This window comes from Panthera pardus, unplaced genomic scaffold (assembly GCF_024362965.1).
Source record: "Panthera pardus isolate Hobbes unplaced genomic scaffold, ASM2436296v1 HiC_scaffold_25, whole genome shotgun sequence".
Taxonomy (NCBI): domain Eukaryota; kingdom Metazoa; phylum Chordata; class Mammalia; order Carnivora; family Felidae; genus Panthera; species Panthera pardus.
In genome coordinates, this window is record NW_026526821.1 from 29,510,450 (window position 1) to 29,530,574 (window position 20,125).

At 56.6% G+C, this 20,125-nt stretch overlaps 1 protein-coding gene across 2 annotated transcripts in view; it reads left to right on the forward strand.

Annotated features, from left to right (window-relative positions):
• Positions 1 to 457: 457 nt before the first annotated feature.
• The window catches only part of EBF4 (EBF family member 4), a 58,295-nt gene continuing 38,627 nt past the window's right edge, over positions 458 to 20,125 (forward strand). Inside the window, exons 1-7 of one of the 2 annotated variants that reach the window (XM_053890390.1) lie at positions 458 to 906; positions 1,419 to 1,540; positions 11,564 to 11,720; positions 11,940 to 12,003; positions 12,156 to 12,211; positions 13,846 to 13,919; positions 15,015 to 15,083. In XM_053890390.1, coding sequence (XP_053746365.1) covers positions 586 to 906; positions 1,419 to 1,540; positions 11,564 to 11,720; positions 11,940 to 12,003; positions 12,156 to 12,211; positions 13,846 to 13,919; positions 15,015 to 15,083 — 863 coding nt within the window. In that variant the 5' untranslated portion in view covers positions 458 to 585. The remainder of the gene's footprint in view (positions 907 to 1,418; positions 1,541 to 11,563; positions 11,721 to 11,939; positions 12,004 to 12,155; positions 12,212 to 13,845; positions 13,920 to 15,014; positions 15,084 to 20,125) is intronic. The other variant, XM_053890389.1, reaches the window with a different exon arrangement.

Here is a 20,125-nt window from a genome sequence, read left to right on the forward strand (position 1 = left end):
CACCGAGGTCAGGTTCACCAGGGGGAAATACAAGGAGGACAGCAGGGTGAGCAAAGAACAAGAGTAAAAGCTTGGAGGCGTCGGAATGAGCAGCAAGTGCAGGAACAGGGTGTCAGCGCGGGGAATACGGCGGGTACTCGGAGAGGGAGGTGAGGCCAGAAGCCCGAGCTCTGTCCCGCGGCGACCCCGAGGCGGCGGAGCTTTCTGAGGGCGGCGTGGCGCGCTCCCCTGGCTTTGGCCTGGCTCCCTCGCGTCGCAGCCCCGTCTGCCCCCCAGCCCGGGCCTCCCGGGGCCCGCCCGTCCCCCGCGTTCCTCCCCGCGGCCTCGGCCAGGCCGCAGCCCCCAGCCCCGGCGACCGACTCGCCAGGATCCGCCCCACCGCGGCGGCCCGGGCCCAGCCGCTCCTCCCCCGATGATGTCACGTCCCCGGCCGCCCCTCGGCCGGCCGCGCCGCCCCGCCCCCGCCTCCCCCGGCCCCCAGTCCCCTGGGCCCGCCCGCTCCCGCCATCCCTCCTCCCGCCCGCGCTCCCTCCCTTCGACTCCCGCTCCCCCGGGAGCGGCGGCGGCGGCGGCGGCGGCGGCGGGATGGCCCGGGCCCGCGGCCAGGCCCCGGGGAGCGGCGGCCGGCGGCGGCCGCGGCGGGGCGGCGCGGGAACCGGGCCCCGGGGGGAGTCGGCCGGGCTGCTGCTGCTGCTGCTCCAGGTGCTGCCGCCCGGGGCTGCGGCAGGGCCGGGGCGCCGGGGCACGCGGGGAGCCGGCGGCGGCGGCGGCGTCTGCTGGCCCGGCGCTGCCCCTGCCTTTCCCCGGGACGCGCGGCTGCTGCTGCTCCTGCCGCCGCTGCCGCCGCTGTCGCCGCCGCCGCCGCCGCCGCCGAGCTCCGCGCCAGCAGCCTCCGCCTCCCGGATGGTAATCAGCGCCCCGCGCCGGCGCCGCGGGCGGGCGGGAGGTGGGGGCGGTGAGGGGGAAAGGGCGGGCGGCCCCGCGCCCCCGCCTCGCCGGAGGCAGCTCCCGGGGCGCTCGGCCCCCCCCCCCTCCGACGACCGCGGCCCTGGGCAGCCGCCAGAGCGCGCCTCTGGGGCGCCTCCGCGCGGACCGGGTGCCGGCTCCGCTCCCGCCCTCCCCGCCTCGCTCGCAGTCCGCCCGCCGGCGCTCAGGCCGCGGGGGAATCCCTCCATCTCCCCGCCCCGCGCCCCGGGAGGGGAGGGGACAGCGCCGGCGCTCGCGGACCCGCTTTCTCCGAGGGAGCGCCCGAGAGGCGAGCGCGCACTGAGACGCGGGGACTGGGCGCTGCGCTGAGCTCCCGGAGGCGCCCGGTGCCGTCGGGTCGGGCCGAGCCGAGACGCCCGCAGCCGCGGCGGCACCGCATTCCCGGCGGCGGGGGCGCCCACCGACTGCGCGCCCTTATGTTCCCCGCGCAGGACACTCTGCCCCGCGGCGGGCTGAACCTGAAGGAGGAGCCGCTGCTGCCCGCCGGCCTGGGCTCGGTGCGCTCCTGGATGCAGGGCGCGGGCATCCTGGACGCCAGCACCGCGGCGCAGAGGTAAGCGCTCGGACGCGACCCAGTGCGCTCGGGTTGGAGTGCTCCGCGCCGCCTTCGCTCAGCCTGCTGAGCTGCTGGGGCGAGGGGTGGGGGGGAGCCCCCAACTCTGGACAGTGCCGGCAAGCTCTCCTGCCCACCCTGCCCCGAGTGCCTCTGCTTCCTCCTGAGGCTGTGGGGCGGGCCGGGGCGGGGCTTCTGCCCCCTCTGCCGCGGTCCCGGCTCTGATTTCTGGTTTCTGACTGTCGCTCCGGGGCCGGGCGGTCCACGGCTCTACAGTAGAAGGTATCCCCGCTGCCTGCTGTCCCTGAGCCATGCCCCACAGCCACCGGCCGTCAAGGAACAGCCAACCCCTCCTTCGTGGGCAGTCCCACTGCCTCTCCTTGTCCAATTCCGCGGCTCTCTGCCAGGAAAGGCACAAAACCCAGCCCCCTTTCTGCTTTCCCACGCCCCTCAGAGTTGAAGGAGGGGGGTGTGCAAGAGCCAGAGAAGCGGCTGGGGGCTGAAGAGTAGGGAAGGAGCGAGGTGGGCAGTGGACTTGGCTTGAATGATTGGGGCTGGGGCTGGGGCTGGGGCTGGGGCAGGGCGCTCAGGTCCCGCCTCTCCTCAAAGTGGTTTCCTGGTGGTCCTGGGGGAGGCAGAGGGTCCCTGGGAACCCAGCACCCATGCCCATCTCCTCTGACGCCTTTGCAGGAGTATGGGCAGGGGGCCTGGGTGGGGAATGGACTCCTGGATCTGGGAAGGAAGTTTAAAAGGTTTGTTGACCTGTTCCTCATAACACCTGGACCGCGGACTTGTTGTGCCCCTGCTTGTGGGCGGTGCGTGTGTGTTGGGGCTGGGAGGGGGATGTTAGCTCTCCTGCCGGGAGTTCTCAGTGGTTGGGACTAAGGAGGTGCTGCCTCTGCACACCCCCAGGGCACTTGGGAGCTGGGCTTCCCAGGGGTCTGAACAGCTACTTGTCCAGCAGCCTGAGGGGATTCTGATGGGGGGGGGGGGGGCGCCAGGGCAGAGCAGGTCTGGCACCCTGCCCCAACCTTCACATCCCCAAGCCTGTTCAGGGGACACCAACCGGAACCTCAGCCCTTACAGACACACACCTTGTTTCATGTGTGAAGTGAGCCCTGTGTTTCTGCACCCCTGTCCTTTCCTGATTGTCGGAGGGAGTGCTGGGTGGTGGGGGGGGGGGGGCGGCTCTCTCTGGAACTCATCTCTTCAAGAGGAGAGGGTCTTGCCGATGAATTAATTTACATAGCTTTCCTCATGATATAACTATATTTCAGAAAAATGGGTAAGTAGCAAACCAAAACCCACCTGTTCTAATACAACGACCGGTAACGTTTTAGTGTATTTCCTTCCCATCTTTTTTCCCATTCACATTCCCCCCGCCCCCCGGGCTGTGTATGCAATTCTGTATCCTGCCTGTTTTTCTGTTGGTTCTGGTTTTTTATTTAATTTGCGGTGGTCCATTTCTTAATGGGGGCTCCCTCTTTTTCTCCACCATCAGCTGTGGTGAGAGCTCCTTGTAAGAGTGGGTGAAGAGGTCCAGTGGGGCCTCGGGGGTGTAAGTCCCTTATTTCTCTCCCACCTGCCCCTCTGCATCTGTCTCGAGCCAGCAGATTTGATGAGAGGGAAGCAGATGCACAAGGAGGCAATGCACTTGTAGCCTGTGTAGTTACAGAAGTGCAGGGATGAGGCCCTTTGCCAGGGGATCCGACCAGCAGGGGTGTCATCTGCACGCGGGCATTCTTGAGTGGCACTGAGGTGTCCAGTCTGAGTCCCCAGGGCCACATTGCTGGGACTCAGTAGGCTTCCCCAGTTTGGCGAGGGGGCATTTCTTCAGGCCTGGGCTCCTTCTCTGCAAGTCCAGAGACTTCTGGGCCTCGGGGCACAGACTGGGAGCCCCTGCCCCCATTTGGGGGACTCTGGGCCACCTCCTTCCACAGGGGAGCACGCTGAACCTTTCTCCTCATTCTTCTAACAGCAGCCCGTCTCTCCAGTTTGTGTCTTGGTCCCCAGTCAGTCCTCTGCTCTGGTCTTTCCCTCCTGAAACAGCAACAACCAACCTTCCTTTCTCTGCCCCTGCCTCTTCAACCTCTGCCCAGCTCCGCCCCGTCGCACCTCTGGGAAACGTGCCCAGGAGCACTCTTCCCCAAGGCTGCTTGGGATCTGACAGTGTCCTTGATGCCTCTGCCCCACAGCCCCCTGATTGTCAAGGCTTCTAGACGTTTCCTCACAGTCAGAGGTCAACTTGTCACAGTAGCACTCCCTTGCCCTCCACGTCTTTCCTCCCAGGTTTGAAGGTTAACCTTCCTCCCCCACCACCTCAGCCTCCTAGCCCACTGCTCCAGGCCCAGTCTCTCACCCCCCCCCCCCCCAAATCATCTACCATGCCCTGGGGGGACCAGAGCAATATTTCCAAAGAACTTTTCTCCACTCTGTTCCTCTCCAATTAAAACCTCAGTCACCCCTACTTCCTCCCAGGTATTCAGCACTCAAGGCTCATCTCCGTCTGGCCCCAAACTCCCTTGGAGCCCTTGACCTGATACATGGCATCTAACAACGCCTCTTGAAACAATTCCCCTGGCCCCAGCATGCACAAAACCCACTGAATAAAGTCTTATGGTCTCGGGGACCACCCCTCACCCCAGCACCTCCAACATTTGCACCCTCCCACCCGGACCTCAGGCACAGTTCTTAGTGCTGCCTAAGGATACTGGCCGCAGTATCAGTCAGCCTGTGCCCCTCCAGCCTGTGCCTTCCTTTAGGGCCAGGATAGTGGCTTATTCATCCTGGTGTCCTCAGCACCAGGACAGGCTAGAGCAGTCAGCAGGGGGGCCGACGAGGATCTGCTGAAGGACACAGGAGTGGATGTTAGAAAGTTCCCAAATCCCTTTCTGCTGGGCTCCCCTCTCCACGTCGGTGGACCCCAAGATCCACCTGACTCCAGGAACCGGGTACTGGGACAGCCAAACTGTACAGAAGGGAGGGGTGGAGAAGGCCCAGAACCTGCCCAGATGGGTAAGGAAGGCTCTCTGCCAAGAGGAAGGAAGTCCTGAGCAAAAGAGGGGTAGGGAGAAAAGAGGGGCTCCGTGCCCTTGCCCTGGAGAGGCAACAGGGGAGGGAAGGGAAGTCGGGTGCAGAGGGCTGGCAGGAACTTCTCAGTGGGGAGCTCTGCGCAAGGATTCCTGGCCAGCGCTGTGACTTCATCTCTAAGCCGCAGGTCCCAGCCCCAGCCCGTGTGCCCCGGATGACCCTGCAGACCATGTCCTCTTACTGAGGTGCGCGGCCCCGGCGGCAGCCCAGGGAGACCCCTGTGAGACCCAAACCCGCCCTCCCCCTTGAGCTGGTCCCAGCACACAGGCAGGCCCTGAGAGGGAAGCCAGCTGGGGCTGCCTTTCCTGTAAGCAGCTGCAGGCTGGCCTCCCTGCTAGGAAATGCTTTTGTTTGCTTTAATAATTAATAGCCGCTCCTCAGCCTGGGACCTGGCAGGCAGGCCTGTGGGTGGGTGGCGAGGGAGTGGGCAGAGAGAAGCAGGGTGGGCAGCCCTACAGCTGGAAGGGTGGGCAAGAGGAAGGGTGGGAGAGCTGGCCAGTGAGACCCCTTCCCTCCCTGCCCCCTCACTGGGGGACCCCCGGTGGTTGAGACATCTTCCCGTGGCAGGTGAGCCCAGCCGATGCCGCAGCGGGAATGGGGATATGAAGCAGTGGAATGGGACAGTGGGAGCAGGGGATACGAAGCAGCCCCAAAGCCTCCGCTCCCGCAGACCCCTCTGGACACGGTTCAGAGCCTCGGGGTCCTCCCGGTACCCACACCGTCCAGGTGTGTGCGCCCCCTTGAGCTGCCGCTTTTATCTTCCTGTTTGGTGGCACAGCTGGGCTCTGGGCATGTTGGGCCGGGCAGGGCGCAGCCAACAGATCTTGTGCCGGCCCCAGCGTGATGGTTATCAGCAGTCCCAAGGGGCCCCGGGGAGGTGGGGGCCTGCAGGGAGCAGGGCCAGCGGGACACTTGGAGGAAGAGAGGACGCAGAGAAAGGAGAGACCCATGCGGCGGTGCCAGGATGGGGAAAAGAAGAACTGCGATTAGCAGAGACTTTAGGGAAAGGGGAGGCAAAAGGATGAGATACAGGAGACATGCTTTTTGTTCCACACCTCCTGGGGGAGGGCAGGTTAAAAGCCCCCCCCCCCATTACAGATCCCTTCGGGGCTTGTCCCCATTTCCCCAGCTCCCCAGATTCCAAGGTGGATCAGGCCCAAGCCAAGACATTGCTCAGAACTTCGGCCTGTCCAGGCGGGCACGAGTCGGGGGGAGGCGGGAGGAGGTGTCTCTGGGGAGACGCCAAACTCCAGCCTCGGCCCCTCGTCCTCTGAGGGTTTGGGAGGCTTGTTTTAGATTGCTCGTGTTTATTATAAGCGTGTAGTCAAGGACGTAAGGAGCCCCAGGTGACCTCCCGAGGAGACAGCTGAGACTGTGAGATGCTCTCTGCCCTGGAAAGCTGTCGCAGGGTCCAGCAGCTGCCTCGAGAAGGGTGCACCCCACTCAGCCTGGCCAAGGAGCATCTGCAGGGGGCCGCTGTGGCCCCAGCAACGGCAGCCGGACAACTCTGCAGCCCCCAGCGTGTCCCCGCACGCATCCCCCACGTGCTTTAAAGCACAGGCCACCTGAATGGCCCCAGCTGTGAGGGTCAGGTTGTCCTCGGGGTCAGCTTGAACCTGGATTTCCTGCACAGTGCTCAGGAAGCCCACGCGCATCCCTGCCTGCTACAAAGCAGGTGTCCTCAGACCCTAAAGGAGCCGCACCAACCAGAGCTCTTCTGTCCCAGCCGCCTTTAACTTCTGGGCTGTTTCCAGAACAGAAGCTGGCAAGGGGGCGAAGTGGGCCCTCGCGGGAATATGAAAACGAGCCCTTTGTCCCCCCACATCCGGGGTCTTGAGTACAAGAGCAAATGCCCCGCCACCTCAGCCCACTCCAGAGTCGACAGGAAACTGTTCTGAACATTTTGTCGAGAACAGTCTTTTGAAGAAAGCCAAGAGATGGGTAATTCTTTCTGGAGCCTCACAAAAGTGTTCGACGTGGCTGTTTTCGTCACTCAGCTGCGTTTATCTGAAAAAGGCGCCCATGCGGCATGCTCTGTGCACTAACGATGCTAAGTGAATGAAATGTCTCTGAATTATAGGCTCCGGCAACACAGGCACCAGGTGAGCCAGTTCCTAGGCCTACCCGCCAAGTTGCACTCAGTCCCTTGGGCTGTAATTTTACCGGCTTCCAACACACCGAGGGCCTCCCGATGGCTGGTAGTTGGTACCCCAGCCAAATCCCCTCTGGACCCTTGGTAAAGGGTCTGCTTCCCCTGCCGGCATCTGCCTCCCGGAACCTCCGCAGGCTGCCAGGGCCCGCTCTGCCCGCTTGCGCACCAGGCCGCAAAGTACCTTAGAAACGCTGCCCCGGGAGCCCTCAGCCAATGGCTGAAGTTGGTGGATGACTACCCCAGCTCCTTCCTCCAGCCCTCCGGCAGATAACTCTGCAGCACCTGTTCGAGACTGTTTCCAGAGCTCCCAGCCTCCTGAGCCGCAGTTGCCCAGGGCAGTAACTTGTTGATAAGGCACCCTTTAGGGAGTGCCTTTCCCTCTCTCATTCCCCAGCCTGGCCAAGTGTTTCCTGGAATCACTGTTTGCCTTTGAAGCCTTGCCTCTCCAGACTTCAGGGACTCTACTCCTGCTGCCCTTCTTTCTTGTAGATAAAGGATTCATGCCTGTAGTTTCCCCCCACATCCCGGTGGCGATCTTGGGCAACCCCATCTTGGAGACCACAGAATCAGAGACATTGGCCTTCATCCACATCTGTCTGTCTCTAAGCCAGTAAGAGAGCGGACAGTGGCCCCACCTCCCACCGGTAGCCCACCTGCACCCAGCAGGGGCTCTCAGACCTCTCTGCACCCCTGCCCCCCCATGTCTGTTTTCTGAGTTTGAGTCAATCTCTCTTTTCTTCCTTTGTGTTCTTTCATCTTGGTTTGTTTCCTCATTACAAGAGCAAAAGTCTCTCCTGACCCCTCCCACCCCTCTCCCTTTGGGGCTTGCACTCCCACTTCGGGATGTTGATTGGTCACCTCCTGCGTGTTGGGGGTGCAGGGGGGGGGCCAGGAAGGAGAAGGAAGGATAGTCCAGACCTACCTCACGTTCTTGCTGATGTGCTGACCCTTATGTCATTCTCTGTCTCTTGCTCATAGGAAATACCGGAATGCCTTTAAAGTAAAACTTATTCTATTTCACCTTGACCCTCTCACATGTCCAGCCAGAGTATGAGCAGGGTGAACTGCAGACACTCACAGACCAGGAGCGAGCCCTGGGTGTGCCCAGCAGGGGTCTCGCCCACTCTGCGGTCCTCTCCGGGTCTGCAGGGGGCTGGAGCTGTTCCTCATATTGTTCTGTCCTTGTTCACCTGATAGTAATTCTGTCGGGAGCTGTAAACTAGCCACCTGTCCCACTGTTTTGCCTGGATGTCTGTGAGCCGGGGAAGAGGCGGGTGCCTCAGACCTGCTAAGCAAGGTGGGGAAGGGATGATGATGCTGGGCTGCCCCAGGAATGGAACTGAACCTGACCCCACTTTGGGGTAGGGCACAGGTACGTGAGGCAGTGCAGCTGCTCTGTGTCCCCCAGCTGGCAGCACTGGGTGCTGGTACACAGGCCCCAGGCAGGGGGCAGAAGGACCTGCTCTCTTCTCTCTCCCTGGGTTTCCTGACCTCTCTCCCCAGGAATCCCCTCTTGGATGGAGGGCAGCCCCGTGAAGGGAGTTTGGCTTGGGACTTGGGCCAGACTTCCTAGGTCTGGTCCTTAGAAGCCTGGCAGGAGCTGGCAGGCAGCCAGGACCCGGGACTGACTGACATTTGCCAAGAGGGATGGATGAGAGAGATGCATGCCAGCATCATTGATTTACTCTTGGCCTGGAAGTGCAGGGGTGTCTGTGAAGAAAGGGTACACTGAGTGGTCTAGGGGATTGCGTTATTGCTGGGCATCCACCCCTTGTCTGTTAAGGCCCCTCTCCTTGGACCTTCCATCCCTGCTGCCTGAGAGCCTTCTAGACACCTTCCCTAGGCTAGCTGACGGAAGAAAGGGCACAGTGATGGGGAGGGCTCCACAAGCCCACCCTTCTGCCTTTTCTCCCCTCAGGTGGTCCTGGAACCTGACCCTGGGAGCACCTCCTCCCACCACCCCTAAACTGGTCCTGGGGTCAGGGTTGCTGCCTCATTAGCATATGCATCAACAGTAATCAAGGGCCTGCTGTGATCAAAGCTCTTCGGGCATCCCTGCTTCTGGCAAATGGGAAGCAGGAGGGTCAAGGCCAGGACTTGAAAGGACCGTCAGCCTGAAAGGGAGGGGAGGAGAAGGCTGAGGAAATGGGAAGCTGGAGGGGGAACATCCCTGCAGAAAGGGACAAGCGGTTGGTGAGGAAGAGAAGGTGTGGGTGGCCCTCCTCCAACTCCTTGATCAGAGAGAAAGAAGACCATCATTTCTGCCTCTGAAATCAGCATTTCACATGGAACGGTGAAGCTCTCAAGTAGGCTTGAGGAGGTGGAACACTGGTCCTTTCATTGTATTTACCATAATATGTAGAAGGAGGGGCGCCTCGGTGCCTCAGTGGGTTAAGCGTCCGACTCTTGATTTCAGTTCAGGTCATGATCTCATGGTTCGTGGGATCTGGGCTCGAGCCCCACATAGGGCTTTGCACTGACAGCACAGAGCCTGCCTGGGATTCTTTCTGTCCCTCCGTCTCTGCCCCACCCCTCCCCGCCTTGCGTGTGCTTGTGTGCACAGTGCCCTCGCTCTCTCTCAAAATAAATATTTTTAAAAATCCTGAATATATATGAGTAAAAACATAACGAGGCTCTCAAGCCAGGATATCCCAGATATTATGGTTTTGCAAGGATATCCCAGCACCATCACCCTCATCCTATCGGCATCCCTGGGGCAGCTTCTCTTTCCCACCCCACTGCACCCTCCCCACAGGCATCATCTTCTAAGCCCTGCCTGGCTTCAGAACCTTCTGGTGGCCTTTCCTTGTATTTGTCAAACCACATCCCTCAACATCCGTTATCTCACACAGTTTCTCAGAGTCAGAAATCAGGGGGCAGCTCAGGGCCTCTTATGAGGCGGCAGTCATCTGAAGGCTTTGCTGGGGCTGGTAGATCTTCTTCCAATGTGGCTCATTCACGCTGCTGGCAAGCTGAGGGCTGGCAGAAGACCTTGGGTCTTCTCCATGTAGACCTTCCACATGGCTGCTTGAGTGTCCTCACAAGATGGCAGCCAGCTTTGCCCTGTGTGGCTGATCCAACAGAATGAGGCAGAAGCCACGGTGTCTTTTATGACCTAACCTTGGAAATCGTATGCTCTCATTTGTGCTGCATTCTATTGGCCACACAGACCAACCCCGATACAGTCTGGGAGGGGACTACACAAGGGCACGAATGCCAGGAGGAGGGGATCATGGGGCACCATCTTGGCTACCACACGCGGGAACGCCAGCCTGAGTCAAGTCAAGTAAGGTCCGTTCCTGGAGGGTGTCCCAGGGCCCCCCACATACACTTGTGCACGCCACGAAGCCTCATTTCCTGGTGACTGTGGCCACAGCCGCCTTTTGGAGAAGGAGGATCTGAAGCTACGAGAGACCCAAGGAACACTCTCTTTAAGAGTGGCCCGGAGGAGAAAGTCTAAACTCCATGGCCTGGTTTTTGTGTCTCCGCAGTCTGGCACTACCAATGCAACTTTTCTTCTCTTCACTTCACTTTCTAAAATCTAGAAATCTAGGGGCGCCTGGGTGGCTCGGTCGGTTAAGCATCCAACTTCGGCTCAGGTCACGATCTCGTGGTCCGTGAGTTCGAGCCCCGCGTTGGGCCCTGTGCTGACAGCTCAGAGCCTGGAGCCTGTTTCAGATTCTGTGTCTCCCTCTCTCTCTCTGCCCCTCCCCCATTCATGCTCTGTCTCAAAAATAAATAAACGTTAAAAAAAAAAATCCAGAAATCTAAAATCTAAAATCTGGTCCAGTGACACCAACCCTCACACCTACAACCATTTCTCATGCTGTTTGTTCTACTCCTTGGCCTGCTGCAACTGTCGAGCTCCTAGTCACTCCTCAAGAACCAGGGGAACAGCCACCGTCTCTGTGAAGGCTTTCCCTCACCTCTCACAGACAGAAGTGATTTGCCTCTATAGATTTTTTGCATAGTAACATCTTTTGGGGAGTACCCACCACTGTGCCTTGTGCTATAGCTCTCTGTATCTGTCTTCCCTCCCTTCCAGGCATTTAATTCTGGCCCCACTCAGTGCCATGCGTCCAGTGCTTGGTACGTCGTTGAGGCTGAGGAAGTACTTGATGAATAGGGCCTTTGTTTTCCCTCTGCTCTCACCCAGGCCTTGCTTCTAGGAACCGTTTCTGATGAGCCAGGAGAAAGTCTGGGCAAGGCTAGACCAGAAGGTCCTTCTGCCCAAGGGAACCAGCGTGTATCTTTCCCAAAGTGTGAAGGCAGGTCCCTATATACCTACGGAGGACACCCCCTGCCTTCAGACATAGCCCAGGTTGTGGGCTGGGCAGATTAGTGGTCCTGCACCAGTTTCATGTCACGGGCTGGGGTACAGTGGGTTGTTTGTTCCAGAACCTCCTAGCTGCCCCCTGATGCTCTAAAGGGCAGTCACAGGAGCCTCTGGTCAGTTAGATTGGCCGCTCATATATGTGGTTTTAGAGATCAGCCTTTCAAAATGTGGGGCCCAGGGGGAAATCTGCCTCCACTGCTTCCTGCTGTGACACTTGTCGCCAGCAGAGCAGGCTAGGGTGACCGCCGTCTGGGGAGCCCTGTCTAGAACTGAGATCTCTGGCAAAGACAAGGGTGGAATGGGCCCATCCAATCTAATTTCTTGCCCAGACTCTTGCCATGTCAGACCCATGTCCTGACCAGCACACCTTCCTGGTCGGAGGCGATGGGGTCTTTCTCTCCGGAGGGCACTTCCGGTGGTTTTCCAGCTCCTTTCCTCCTCGCAGTGGCGTGGGCCTGGCACGCGCACATTTTGAGAAGCAGCCCCCCTCCAACCTCAGGAAATCCAACTTCTTCCACTTCGTGCTGGCCATGTATGACCGGCAGGGGCAGCCCGTGGAGGTGGAGCGTACAGCCTTCATCGATTTCGTGGAAAAGGACCGTGTGAGAGGCTCGTGGGCCAGAGCATGGGGTGGGGAGGGAGGGCTTCCCGGAACCCCCTCCCACTGGGCAGTTGAATGGATAGCCCGTGAAGGGGCGGGCAGAGAGGGGGGTGGAATGGATGGAAGGGAGGGAGAGGGAGTGGGATGAGGTGGGGGGGGTTGAGGGGAGGCTGGAGGATCCACGTGAACACTAAGCATCCTCCCCATCTTGTCCCTGCAGGAACCTGGGGCTGAAAAGACAAACAACGGGATCCATTACCGCCTCCGATTGGTGTATAACAATGGTGAGTGACGCCCAGAGGAGGTCTAGGATCCCCGAACCTTGTGTGACGTAGAAGGCCCCATTCCTCCGGGCGGAGGAGGGCCTGGCTCCAGGTGGGGAGGGTGTGGCGTCATCGGAGGCCCCAGCAAGCCCTCTCCACCTCCCCACCCTTAGGACTTCGGACGGAGCAGGACCTCTATGTGCGCCTCATTGACTCCATGTCCAAGCAGGTGAGCCAGCCCAGGGGATGCTCAGGCCCATCCCGCCCTCCTCTCGGACCCCATTTGAGTGTGAATCCTCATCCCTGCCCCCGCCTCCCCCATGCTGCTCCTCCCCACTGGTCCAGCCCCCACCCGGCAGGAGGGTGTGCATGGCCTTGCCCTGCAATCTGGAAGAAGGTAATATTTGTACAAAGGCTCTTAGGTTGCCTCCACTAGAAGCCCAGCCTAGAGGGGCATTCAGGTGCATGAGCTTTATTGGGGAGCCGTGGAGAAGCACTCAGGAGAAGGGGAGAGAAGGAAGCAGGACAGAGAAGGCTGAGCGGGGCTCAGCAAGGACGTGGTCCCAGCTGGAGTCTAGCCTCGGCCTGATGGAGTGTAGCCTCAGTCTGATCTGCAGGGAGCTCTAGAGACGGAATGGCACCCGAGTTGTGCCCCCTTGAGGCAAGGAGGCCAGGATTATGTACCCTGTATCAGTCAGTCGTTGGCTGTGGACCACTCCCAAGGGGAGAGTGTAACCTTTGAGACATTTCCAGGCTAGGCAGCTCCTATGTGCTGAGGGCAACTCTCAAGAGAAAGCCCTTAGCAGCCTACACTAACCACAGCTGGGGGATGGGAGCACTGGTCCAAGAAAGGGGACCGGGTGGGACCCCAGAGCTTCTACTGCAGATCCTTAGTGCCTTGCTGCCGTGGAAGGTCACAGGAGGCTCAGAGGCCAGCATAAGGAGCTTGGGGAAATTGAAATCTGAGTCAATCCCTGTGGATCCTGCCAAAGGCAGGGCCCCAAGACTCAGGGCTTCTTCAGAGAAGTTGTGAGTGCTGGTAAGGAGCAGGGTTGTGTCACAAATGGGCCAGTCAGTGGCCTGGAATGCAAGGTGGAGACGGGCTTTCCCACAGTCTTCAAGTAGCCTCCACCCAATCCCAGGGCAGAGGAAGAAGTGGTTTATTTCTAGAAAGCCTGCGGTCACCGCGGTGTGGGAGGCAGACCAGGCAGTGTGGCAAATGGGACCGTGCAGGGGACAAATGTGGAAGGGGTTGGAGGAGGTCCAGAGAGACAGGGACCCCACAAGTGAGGGCTGGCCAGGAGGTGCAGAGGGTTAGAAAGTGGGAAGCCAGAGCTGCGGTTTATGAAGCTCGCACTCCCTGCTTCGGGGCAGAGCGGATGCTAGGGGACCCATGGGGAGGCTGATAGAACAGTGCAAGGGGGACACGCGGGCCTGGGCTGAGGACACGATACGGAGAGCCCAGAGGGACAGTGCCTCTGAGCAGGAGGCAGAGGTCCACTAGGGGCATGGAAACAGTGGAGGAAAGAGTGTGTCTACCCCACCAACAACTTGACCTTGGTCCTTGTGGTCTGGGGACATCCCCGGCCTCAAACAGAGCTGGCTCTGGAAAGCGCGGCCTGTGGACAACCAGAATCTGTAGACCGACCTCGTGACACTCTAGCCCATCCCGCCCCCCACTGTGGTGGTCCTGATTTGGCCCAGATCCCAGCTCCTGCTTTGCCTTCTTGGGCGCCCCAGAGGCCCAGAGCAAGTTGGAGGGCATGATCTTCCCTGGGGGCAGGGCTCATCTCTCTTCCCTCCACTTGGACTTGAGAGGAGCCTCCTTCCCCTCGAGCCTGTGCGCTTCCCCTCTCCCCCCAGGCCATCATCTATGAGGGGCAGGACAAGAACCCCGAAATGTGCCGAGTGCTGCTCACTCATGAGATCATGTGCAGGTGAGAAGGTTTGGGTCACTTGCACCTTGCCCCTCGGGCCCCACCAGGCCCTGCCCCTGACCACTGTCACCCCCTCCTCCTCCTCGCAGCTCCCTAGGGAAGCCGGATGGGGGAAGGCGGTGAGGGAGGAGGGAGGCCCTTGAGCACAGTGCTGGCTGAAGAGAGGGTCCTTGAGGCCCCATTAGCCTGGCCTGTTTATGTGGCTTCGCCAAGTGTTTTTGTAAGAGAGGCCTCCTGCCACCACTGGAAAGCTTAACTAATAAAGCTCAGGGGAGGCTTGCTGGGGGGAGGGGAGGGGCAGGGTTGGGCCTCCCGCATTAGCTCAGGAGCTAGAGAGAGGAAACTTTGCTGCTTCCTAGGTGAACCTCAGGGTGCTCCCTCAGCGGGGTGGGGAGGGGGGGCGGGGCAGTGGCGGGGTGGGGGCACAGCTCTTGGCTCCCCTTCCCTCGTTACCCCAGAGCTTGGCATTTCTAGGCAAGGTCTCCTCCGGAGATGCCAGTCATACAGGGTCCTGAGAGGCAGTTCTTCATGCATGGAAAAGAGAATAGTATTCAAAAATCTGGTTGGGACACTGGCTACCTTTGGGAAGAGTAGTGACAAGGAAGAGGCATGAGGGGGTTTCTGGGGCTCTGATCACATCGTCACATTTGGTCCGGGTGCTGGTTGCATGGGTGGGTTCACTTTTTGAAAATTTATGAGCTGCATGCTTCCAGTTTGAGCTCTTTTCTATGTGTATAAAAAGTGTCCAGAGAGAGAGAGAGAGAGGGAGAGACCCTGTAGGTGGCTGGCAGCCTGCTTTTCCTGCATCCGCCAGGAGCAGCATGCCATTGGGACAAGGGTTCCCCACCCAACCTTGCATTCAGGACTGGGCTCTCCAGGTCCCCACGAAGACCCTTCCTTCTCCCCCAGTCTCCTGGGAATGAGTCCCCTGGGCCAGGGATTCCATAGTCAGAGACAGGACATCAGTATCCTCATCCTGAAGCATGTGTGCGAACTGGTGCGCGCGTGCACACACACACACACACACACACACACACACACACCCCTTCTCCTTCCCTCCCTTTCCTCCTTCCCTCTCTCCTCATCTTCCCCCAGCCGGTGCTGTGACCGGAAGAGCTGTGGCAATCGGAACGAGACACCCTCTGACCCGGTCATTATTGACAGGTACAAGCTGGAGGCCCTGGGGGGCCAGGGCGGGCTGGGTTCAGCCACGGGGCATGGTGGCACACCCACCCTCCTGTTGGTGGCTCTAAGCAGAGACGAACTGTCAGACTCCAGGGAGCTGCCACCCCTGGCCTCTGAGCGAAGCTCCCGGTGGTAGATTTCTGGGGTTGGGCCTAGGAGTGTGGTCCCTGTGGAAGGACACCACTCTGGGGAGCCGGGGGTGGGGGTGGGGGCTGGAGGAAGTGAACCAGAGCCCAGAACATGGGCTGGGAGGACTGAGGGGCTGGCAAGAGAAAGGCAGGGTAAGCAGGGTTCCAGTCCCCCATCCCATTCTACCCCTGCACTGCTTGACTTGACGTCTCTAAACTTCCGTTTCCTTCGTTTGAAAAGTGGGGACATACTTGCTGGGTTTCAGTCACAGGATTGTCAAGGTGATACGTGTAAAGATGCGTGCTGCCACCACGATGTTTTAAAAATTATTTTGTTTCTTTTTGAATTATTCTCCTTATTCTCCTCTCAATAGATAACCATTCACAGGAGCAAAAATTCGGGTTTAAAAGAGTTTATGGGAGGGGGGAAGGCTCCCACCTCTGCGTCTCACCCACCCATTGCCCTCCAAACAAGCAACCGTTGTTAGCAGTTTCTTGGGCATCTTTCTTGAGATAGTCTGCACACAGATGAGAAAATGCAGATACATATTCTTTTTGTACCTTGCCTTTTATGTTTATAAAAACAGTGGCACACCAACTGTACTTTTCAGCTCCTTTTCTCTTCTCTAAAAAACGTGTGTATCCGGGAGGTTCCATCAGGACACAAGAAGTCTCCTTTCTTCTTTTTTGCCACTGCAAACTATTCCATGGGATGGAAAAGCTATAATTTCTTATAGTCTGCCATTGCTGGACAGTTTGGCTGTTTTCGTTCCTTTTCGCGGATAAAATATTCTGCAGTGGCTTACTTTCTCCATGTGTCACTTTGCACATACATGCATTTATACGAAGGATACTTTAAAAGCAGCACTTCTGGGTCAGGGGAGATGTGCATTTGTAATTTTTTTAATGTTTATTTATTTTTGAGAGAGAGAGAGAGAGAGAGCATGAGCAGAAGAGGGGCAGAGAGAGAAGGAGACACTGAATCTGAAGCAGGCCCCAGGCTCTGAGCTGTCAGCACGAGCCCGATGCGGAGCTCGAACTCATGAACCATGAGATCATGACCTGAGCTGAAGTCAGACGCTTAACTGACTGAGCCACCCAAGCGCCCCTGCATTTGTAATTTTAATAGTTATTGTCAATTTGCCTTCTGTGGAGATTACACAGTTGGTATTCATACCAGCAGTTTTGAGAACGCCTGTTGCCCACCCTCTGGCCAATTAAATATGTTGTTTATTCATTCAACAAATATACATTTTTTAATATTCACTCTGTGCCAGGGTCTCTTCCATATTCTGTGGATTAAGCAGTGACTGAAACAGACAAAAATGCTTGTGTTTATGGGCTTATGATCTAGCAGGGGAGGTGGACACGAACTGAATGAGTGAAATGGATATTATCTTAGATGGTGGTAACGGCTAAGGAGAAAAAGCAAACGTCACGAAAGATCAGAGAGTGCCCAGGAAGGGGGTATTGCAGTTTTAGAGTATTTAAGGAAAGCCTCGCTGAAACGATGACATTTGAGCCAAGGCCTGAAGGAAGTAAGGGAGTGAGCCATGTTTGAATCCAGGGGAAGAATATTCTTGGCAGGAGCGTACCTGATGCATTTAAGGAGGAGCGAGAAAGCGCAGGTGACCGGAGGAAGAGGGACCATGGGAGGAGGTGGTGTCAGAGAACCAGCAGGTGGGGGAGGAGGCGGGTAAGACCATGCAGACAGGGCCTTGTAGGTTGCATATAGATCATTATAAGGACTTTGGCTTTTATTCTGAATGGCATGGAAGCCATGGGCGGGGGATAGGGGGGCAGGCAGGAGAGGTTTGGGAGGGGAATGAGATGACCTGATTTATATTTTCGCAAGATCACTCTGACTCGTGTGTTGCAGATGACCTGTAGGAGGCAACGGGGGAGGCAGGGAGTTGAGTTACGAAGCCAGTACAGTTATCCAGGTGAGGGTAAGCGGAGGCTGTTATAGACGGGGTGTTAGGCAGGAAGTGGTTGGATAAATTTCATAGGCAGAGCTGACAGGATCTGTTACGGGAGGAGAGACAAAGTGACACAGAGAGAGGGGAGTTAAAGACACATCCAAGATTTCTGAGCTGATCAGCCCGGAAGGACAGAGTTCCTATTTCCTGAGGAGAGATTTCAGGACGAGTGGGTTTGGGAGGAGAGAGGTCAGGAGTTTGGTGTTAAGATGTTTGTTAAATGTCCAGGGGGGTTGATAAGCAGCTGAAAACATGATGATGGATCTCAAGGGAAAGGTCCAGGCTGCAGATAGAAATCTGAATGAATGAATGAATGAATGAAGTCATTAAGAGAATCAATGCTGAATGAAAATAGAAGAGGTCCAAGAACTGAATCTGGGCTATCCAGTGTTTAGAGGTCATGGAGATGCAGAGCCACCGAAGGAGAATGAAAAGCAGCAGCCAAGGCAGTACAAGGAAAGTCGGAGGAGTGGAATGTCCTAGAAGTCTGAGTAAGAAAACATTCCAGGGACACCTTTGTGGCTCAGTCAGCAGCTAGCTCTTGATTTCCACTTAGGTCATGATCTCATGGAGACTAAGAATTGACCATTACATTTTGCAATGAGGGGGACATTGGTGACCTGAACAAGAGCTATTCCAATAGCGTGGAGGGGCAGAAGTCTGTTAGGAGGGTGTCTGAGAATGGGAGAAGAGAGACTAGAGGCAGTGAACAGAGGAACTCTGGTTTTGCTCTAAAGGGATCAGAAGGGCGCCTACTTGGCCCAGTCGGCTAAGTGACCAACTGTTGGCTGATTTCAGGTCATGATCTGGTGGTTGGTGGGATCAAGCCTGGGGCAGGCTTCCCTGCTCAGAATCTCACTGCTTGGGATTCTCTCTCTTCCTCTGTCTCTGCCCCTCCCCTGCTCTCACATATGCATACCTGCACTCTCTCTCTCTCTCTCTCTCTCTCTCTCTCTCTCTCTCTCTCTCAAAGTAAGTAAATAAAATACTTTTTTTTAACGTTTATTTTTGAGAGAGAGAGAGAGAGAGCGGGAGACGGGCAGAGAGAGAGGGAGACACAGAATCCAAAGCAGGCTCCGGTCTCTGAGCTGTCAGCACAGAGCCTGTTGCAGGGCTCGAACTCGCCTGTGAGGTCAAGACCTGAGCCGAAGCCGGATGCGCAATCAACGGAGCCAGCCATGCACCCCAAAATAAACATTTCTTAAAAATTAAAATAAAGAAATTAGAGAAATGAAAAGGTCAAGAAAAAAATATAGCGTCTTCATATGCTGAAGAGAGAACCCAGTAGGAAAGGGGGAAACGATGCTACAGGAGAGATAGAGGTGGAAATTGCTGAAGCCATGTCCTTTAGTCAGCAGAGGACATGAGATCCCATGCATGGGTGGAGGACTGGTTTAGCTGGGAGCACAGACAGTTCTCAATGGACAGAGCAAGGAAGTCAGAGAGCCTGGACCCGGAAGTGGGCAAATCAGGACATCTTCTTTCCTGATTGCTTTGTTTTCTCAGTGTAAGGAGAAGCAAGGTCAACAGTGAAGGATAAGGATGGAGAAGGAGACAGTAGGGCATGAAATAGTTGTCCAGGAGGATGAGTGAACCATTGAAACATCATGTGATTACCAAGCAGCTACGAAGGGCCTGCCTCAGGTTTATGGTCATAAGTGAGAAATTTCTCCAGCCACGCTAAACTACATGAGAGGGCAGGTGCAGAACAGGTAAGCAGTTGTGTAGAAGCAGAATTAGGGGGTTGCCAGGTGAGTGTATTGAAACCCGAGAGGGCAAGAGAGCGAAAAGAGTATGCAAAGGGCGTTTACGAAAATGGAACCAGGAATTTAAGCTAGATAGGGAGAGGAATATGGGCGGGTGAAGAGAAAGCAAGACACATGGCATGCAGGTTCTGTGATGGGGCGAAACAATTTTTTGGAGTTGAGGTACCAGAAAGGGGTTGAGCTGGAGGTTAGAAGATGGTGAGACCGTGGGTTGTCCGTAGGTAGGATTATTCAGGGATTACATTTATCAGTAAGATGTGGCCAAGGGAAGGTAGAGACAAGGTCACCGGAGGAGTGATGCCCACGGAATGCAGAGGAGAATGTCTTGGAAGAACTATCTATCTATATTGATACTGAAACCACCAAGCGTTATGACAGGATCATTGTCCAAGAGTTTGTGTAGTGATGCAGCAGTAAAATCTTCAGGGAGTAAAGGCAAGTGATCTTGGGGTTGAAAAATGCAACAAGCAGTGGTCACTATATGTATATATTTTTTTTTAATCTTTCTCTGTCAGCAAAGGGTATTGGGATATCCTGGTAAATTTCATTTCTGTCACTCTGAGGTTGAACATGGTTTCAGGTATCTAAAGTCTATTTGTATTTCCTTTTCTGTGGACTATCTGTTCATACCCTTTGCTTCTTTTTCTTTTTAAAAAAATTTTTTTAATGTCTATAGTGTATTTTTGAGAGAGACAGACAGGGCACAAGTGGGGGAGGGGCAGAGAGAGGGAGACACAGAATCCGAAACAGGCTCCAGGCTCTGAGCTGTCAGCACAGAGCCCGATGTGGGGCTCAGACCCATGAGCCACGAGATCGTGACCGGAGCTGAAGTGGGACGCTTAACTGACGGAGCCACCCAGGCGCCCCCTTTGTGTATTTTTCTACGAAGGATTGGCTTTTGTTATTGATTTGTAGGAGTATATGTTAAGGAAATTAGCCCTTTGCATGTATCGCTCTTTTTTCTTTCTAGTTGATTGTTATCTTGTAACTTCTTATAACGAAACTTGCCCAACCGCTCAATCTTTTAAGTGCTCTGGATTTTTGTCATCGTTAGAAAGGCCTCTATCACACCAAACTTATTTTTAAAACTGTATCCTATGGTTTCTCCTGGTACCTTTATGGTTTCATTGTTTACATGTAAATATTTG